Source organism: Harpegnathos saltator, unplaced genomic scaffold (assembly GCF_003227715.2).
Source record: "Harpegnathos saltator strain DR-91 unplaced genomic scaffold, Hsal_v8.6 scaffold203, whole genome shotgun sequence".
Classification (NCBI taxonomy): Eukaryota; Metazoa; Arthropoda; class Insecta; order Hymenoptera; family Formicidae; genus Harpegnathos; species Harpegnathos saltator.
Genome location: NW_020229988.1, coordinates 1,535,057 through 1,541,210, shown reverse-complemented (window position 1 = coordinate 1,541,210; position 6,154 = coordinate 1,535,057). Strand labels below are relative to the sequence as shown.

Below are 6,154 nucleotides of genomic sequence, written 5' to 3'. Positions count from 1 at the left end.
AATACTGCGTTGTGGATGAGTGGTACTCGGGAAGAAATCTCCACTGAAGTTCCGCCGATCGATTTTAATGTAAAGTAGATTCACGCGGTTCAATAAAGGAGAAAAGAAACATCGCAGCGCAATCTGCGCGAAAAAACACCTTCGTTAAGCGAAGGACTTCATGGCCAGAATTAGAATTAGGTTAGGTGGGTGCACTTTTATTGTCGCGAGATCCCGGCGATGCATCTCGTTCGAGCCGACTGTTGTGTCCTCCTGCGTTCTTCCGCGTATTCCAAAAGGGGTATAATTTAAAGAAGTTTATCGCGCAGCGAACTAACGCGGCAGAGAGAGTAGCAGCCAAACGAAAACCTAGTTTGAATGTAAGAATATGTAAATGATAGGAGCTGCTAGGTGAGTTCATTATAACCGGTAGCGGCGCGACCACAAAATTGTTCGCCGGCGAACTTCTGTGAATGGCAGTTAATTATAATTAATTCCTTATTGTCTACTCGACGGCTCGTGCTAATTCCTCGCTGCCGACGAATCGCGCATGCGACGCTACCGCGGAGTTTCAGTTAGCACTCTCTTGTGCGGACAAATTATTATGAATGTTCAATTAAGTCGCGCATTTTGAAGTCAAGCTCCGCGCGTCGGTCTTTTCGCTGGAATTTTGCGTTTCTCTTTCCGGTAACTTCTTGGCGAACGCTCTATTTAGCTCTATTCAGTTCACAGTTTTACAAGAGGCACTCCGAAAGAGCCTCTGAGAAAGAAAACCCCGAAGAAAGCACGCGTGTTCCTCCGCTTTAAAGGGAGAAGACACGTGTAGTTAAAGCAGGAAGCTGCTGGCTGCGGCCTCTCCTGCGGCCCCTCAGGACGTTCCTTCGTCGCGAATATTTTGCGACGATTCGATCGCGCGGCGCTAAAAGTCTAGGAAAATGCGCAGGACGAAGTTTTCGAGTGCAGGCGGCCGGAATTCCGCGCGGCGAGTTCGCACTTTCTCGCCAAGATAACGTCGTCCCCTTCTGCTCTCGTGGCCTGTTGATCGCGCGATCGAATCGATTTTCTCCGGCGTAATTGCAGCCGAGCGACTGTTTGGCGGTCACTGACGGGCGCGATCAATTCGACACCGTGGGATTCATACCCGGCGGAGTGCGGTACAAGCGGAGCCAGGACTCGATGTAAGTGCCCCGGCGCTCTGTGTCCGCAATTAGAACGATTTCGCGAGTTTAATTCCGCAGAATTAGGAGCGCGGAACTGCTTCTTCCCGTCCGGGCAACTCTCGGAAATTTCAAGAGTTTATCTCGAAGGAGCGAGGGAGGGATTACAGAAGAAAGAGAGGGATAATAGAAGAGGACGGGGCCGACACGGAAAGAAAAGGGAAAAAGGGAGAGACGAGGTTGGGTCCTTGGAATAGCTGAAGCCAGGAGCCGTTCCAGCCGGCGGCGACGGCGGCGAGTTCCCCAGTGACAATCTCAAAAATGCAGACTACAATCGCTCTAATTCCGCATTTATACAGAAACTTGCGGACCGCGCAGCTGCGCGGTTTCGACACTTTGCCAACATCGTTTCTCGATTTCCCGCTCGTGCGCATCCTCGTGCTCGGCGCGGCGCGGCGCGGCGGCGCCTCGCTCCTCGCGGCCTCCGCCGAAAGTGCCTCATCGTGACAATCGGATTATCGCGGCCGGCGACGAGAAACACAGTTTGCGACCGACGCGTACATTCCGCGCGGTGTTATCGACGCGCGGCCCTTTGATAACAGCAGCCGGCGGAATTCAAGCTCGACGAGAGCTGATATCAGCTCACGCAACGGCCAAAAAGATTTAGCCTTAATGGAAGTCGGCGGTGTGTGAGTCGCGCGAGAACGGAAATGCGCGGCGTATAGGCCCGACGAATCGCCGACGACGACGACGGCGGCGGCGGCGGCGGCGGCGGCGGCGGTGGGTGCGAAATAATAGGGTAATTGTTATGCCGCGGCACGGTAGGCGGAGGATCTGAGCCCCGAGTCCTCGATAAGACACGACTGCGGGCATACTTAACGAACTTAACTTTCCGCGATCGCACGTATGGGCATCTAGTTTTCAACGGCACGATATCGCATATAATGAGGAAACGTAACGAAACGCGCCGTCGCGTCGGTCTTTTCGCAGATAACGCGGTAACGTTCGCAACATAAACGGCCGGTTAAAAAGATTACGGAAACTTACGAGGCGAAGCCCCGCACAGTGTTCTCGCTCCCGCAGCTTCGTCAAACGTAAAACAAGTTGTCTCTACATAGCGAGAATGACGATTCTCCTTTACGGCCATGTAGACTGTCAGCGTTTTCAATCGTAATCGCCATTTACGCGTAACAATGTGTTTTTCCCACGTAGCGTTCTAGTCGTCGCGCGTTCACAGTAATCACCATTAGTACATATTGATCGTCAGCGGGCACTTTGGATCTTCGTGCGTCGCGGTCCTCGCCGATGTCAAGTGAACGAATTTCTCCAGCGGGCACAGCAAATCGCAGCCCTGAATGCTCACCGCCTTCATGACCGGCGGTACGCCGACGTAATGCACCACCTGCAAAATATATATGCTGCTTATTACGCTCGCTAATTAGTTGATCGCGTCAGCGGCCTCGCAAGCAGCCGCATGCAATCGCGCGGGAGACTCGAGATTGACGTGCCGTGTTACGGCAACTTTGCGCTTACTTTGACGAAATATTGGTCGTTCATTTCGTGCAATTCTATAATGACGCCGCTCGTGAACGTCGGCATTCCGTGCGAAATACCCAGAGCGCGGAGCACGGCGACCACGTTTACGTCGTGTGCGGAGAAGAGATTGATCTTCCTGTCTGGCAAGCTCCCGTTGATCACTCCGAGCATATCTTCGATCATTCGATGCAGTAACAGTCCTAGGAAGAATTTATTATGTTTCGTAATATTCGCTCGTGCAACTGCTTTATTTTTCTTTTCTTTAACCCTTTAACGCCCGACTCTTTTTTATAAGTGTTTTAAGAATAAAATTTGAGTTTTTCTCAACTGAGACTATAAATAGTGATGACAAAAAAAAAATTAGAATTTTATATCTGCGAAACTACCTTCTGAATAAATGAATAAATGAAGTTTCGTTTGTTGGTTTAGTTTGGTTTTTTATATCGTTCGTTTTTTGTTTATTAAATATGACTTGGATCCTAAAAGCATATACGAAATGAACAACCTATACAGAGAAAAATGAAGGGTAATCTATGCGACATAACTCTGATAGTCAGCTTGACATTTTCGTTGAGTTGAAACTTTACTATATTTGTGAATATGAATGAAATTTATCATTCAGAGCGTCAAGCTTACTATTTCAGAAGAATATCTTATAGATCACCATTTACATAGTCAATCGTCCCTTCATTTTTCGCCGCATAAAAAGCACTGTAGGTCATCAGGTTTCACGAAAATAGGTTGATTTCTTGATTTTCGTGTCCACCATATTGGATTCGCCATTTTGAATTTCTGTATTCTTTTAATTTCACATTTTGCATCTGAGAAAGCTTCCAAATGTATAAAATTATAACAGATACCAATCTATTCATTTATAGTCACTTCTAGATGTCAGTAACAATGCTAACTATGCCTACTTGGAATTTGACAAAACATGTTATCATTAAAACTGAGCTAAAAACAGACTAAATCGAATCTACATACCTACATCTAAGTACCATTGTTTAGAAGAAGAATTCACCTTTACAGTGGTGCAAAGAAAACGAAAATATCTCCTTTTTTGACTAAGTTATGGATCCTTAAATACATTTCTGGTGACTATAGTTACCAGTAGGCGTTAAAGGGTTAACTGGATAATTCCAGTAAAATTTGTACGCTCTTGCTTGAAACTTGCCTCCATTGAGCCTGATGAGCTGATCGTTGTAGTTGTACAACCTATATTGCAACATGGCCGCAGAGAAAAGTCTGCCGTTCGGAAAGATCGACCGTGACCAGTCGGGTAAACTCAGGTTCATCGCGACTTGTATAGAGAGTATGTGGTACAGCGTGTAGAGATCGTAAAGTCCAGTGATATTCCTCCCCACAGGTCTTGACAATTGTTTCATTAAATCGTCGAACTTGGCAATTTGCTTCACCACTTCCTCGCTCTTTAGTACCTTGATGTAAGCTTGACTGTATCTGTCAAGAAAGAAATTCAGAACGAAATTCTCGCGATGTCTCAAAGTGTTCGCAGCATTCAAGTGACGGTCCTGCTGCAAGCCGCGATAAGATTTATAAGATGGTGTCTGAGTCTAAGCGCACGATAGGGAGCAAATTTTATATCAAGTGACAGAAAATGCAAATAAATTTGTGCTAAAGCTTATTAGTCAAAATAGCGGAGAAATCGCGCGGAATGTACTTGGCTTATCGCTGCCGGCTCTTGGAAGAAAGCACTGATCACTTACTCTTTGCAGACGGTTGGAAACAGCAGACCATCTTCAGATATACGGGTGTATATTGTGTCACTTGGCTGCCAAGTCAGCGTTTTACTCCATATTTGCTTATCAATGGGCGGGTAAAGTGCCGTGAGCACCAATTGCAAGGTCATTTTGGTCCTGGCGAGCGCCGTGCTACGCGCGTGCACGTTTGGTGGATAATACACGTCGCCGAGGAAGTGATTGTAAATTTTCCTCAACAACTGGCCAAATTGAAACGCCCTTTTCTTGCCAGTCTTCGTATCAATGATAAAGACGATAAATTAGAAGAAGTTGCGTAAAATTGTTTTCTTGAAGAAAAGGGAAGATTCGAAGGTAAAGGGGTAACGTTTCTCACGAAGAAATTGAAGGACGAGAAGAATGTCAGTCTTATCGTTAACACAGACGTGTTTATCTGCTTTGTCCTTGATGAAAATATGAAACTATAATGCGATGTATTGAACGGTAACGACGGTGCGAAAGTGTGAAAAATAATTTTGTATAGTCTGATTTAATTATCGAACGTAAATTTGTTTTCCAAAATACCAGTTTGAGAAGGTTAAAATATTAATATGAACTGAGAGACAATTTGGTGCAGAAACAAAAAGGGAAGGCCGATAGAAACATATCACGTTTCTCTTGCTAAAGAACATTTTAACAGCCCATCTTATCATTTCTATTTTTTCAATTGAATATCGTATTCTTTTCTTTTTTTTTTTTTGATAATTTTGGTGTCCGTTGATTGTCGAAAAACAACACAAAGTAAAACAAATTGACATTTGTAAAAAAAAACCTAACCATCTTGTGAAGAAACGTTAATCTGTAATTTCGATTTATATTTACACCAACGCGTTCTTCATATTCATTTTTGCACCATTTTTACCGTCGTTTCATGTATAAATTATATATTAAAGTTAAATTCAACTTTATAGAAATTATTTCTCTAAATGCACGGCATACTCTCAGCAGCTAATATTTTGCGATATAAAAATACGAATAATCTGACGCGATATAATCCGTAATATATAAATCGAGCATTACATTAGTTAACAAGCCGTTGTTGTTTGGAAAGTCATCGTCATCTCCATATGAGTTAAGTGGATATACCATTTTTGCTTCCCCGTCCAACGTCCGGTCGCCATGTCTGAATACCTGAATATTTCAATACAATATCTCGCGTGTCCTCGAGACAGGATCTAGTTTTATTTGCAAAATTGTAGTTTTATCTCACCAAGCTGATGAATCGTAATTTCGTTTTTTTACACTCTTTTGCACCGTGTTCAGAAAGAGATATAGGTTGTTTTGCGAATACAATGTAACAAGATATCAATAGAATAAAATAAATTTGAATATTTGCCATTTTTCAAGTTGGTTATTGGCGGATTTATATATTTCCTAACGACGATTCTATATAAAGAAAATTAATGAGAACAATTATATATATAATATAAATTCTGCTAAATTGTTAATAATATGCGGAGTCAAATTTCAATAAAATAAGAATACGAACGCAAACGTCGAAAGAGGACAGATGTCAAGGCTAAAATAAACTGAACGTTACAACGGCAGAATGTGACTTTTATTTGGAGACACATAGAGATGTGTCACGAATAGACTAGAAAAATATTTAGAAAATGTCAATATATACATACGCAAGGGACAACAAACAAAGATGATGGTAGAGATAGCACAAGGAAAAAAAATGAGAAAGATAAAAATTCGAATAAGATATGAAGAAAAGGAGGAAAT

General features: G+C 43.3%; 1 protein-coding gene across 3 annotated transcripts; it reads right to left on the bottom strand.

Moving 5' to 3' along the window:
- On the bottom strand, nucleotides 1-6,012 carry LOC105181587 (venom acid phosphatase Acph-1). Of its 3 annotated transcripts, none has more exons than XM_011138457.3 (7): nucleotides 5,916-6,012; nucleotides 5,637-5,812; nucleotides 5,513-5,557; nucleotides 4,397-4,662; nucleotides 3,847-4,130; nucleotides 2,670-2,872; nucleotides 2-2,538 (listed from the first exon to the last, which is right to left on the bottom strand). In XM_011138457.3, exons 2-7 carry the CDS (start codon nucleotides 5,763-5,765, stop codon nucleotides 2,383-2,385), a joined length of 1,083 nt encoding a protein of 360 aa, XP_011136759.1. In that variant the 5' UTR covers nucleotides 5,766-5,812; nucleotides 5,916-6,012; the 3' UTR covers nucleotides 2-2,382. The 3 variants fall into 3 exon arrangements, with proteins under 3 accessions (XP_019696200.1, XP_011136759.1, XP_011136758.1); XM_011138456.3 differs by having other exon boundaries at nucleotides 3-2,538; nucleotides 5,447-5,557; XM_019840641.2 differs by lacking the exon at nucleotides 5,916-6,012 and having other exon boundaries at nucleotides 1-2,538; nucleotides 5,513-5,700.
- Nucleotides 6,013-6,154: the final 142 nt, after the last annotated feature.

Bases quoted from the DNA above. Each gene is read 5' to 3' on its own strand.
- LOC105181587 (XM_011138456.3), bottom strand. From the start codon at position 5,765: ATGGCAAATATTCAAATTTATTTTATTCTATTGATATCTTGTTACATT. The intron at 4,131-4,396 runs GTAAGTGATCAG...CTTTCTTGACAG, and splicing joins TTTCCAACCGTCTGCAAAGA to ATACAGTCAAGCTTACATCA. The intron at 2,539-2,669 runs GTAAGCGCAAAG...TATATTTTGCAG, and splicing joins ACGACCAATATTTCGTCAAA to GTGGTGCATTACGTCGGCGT.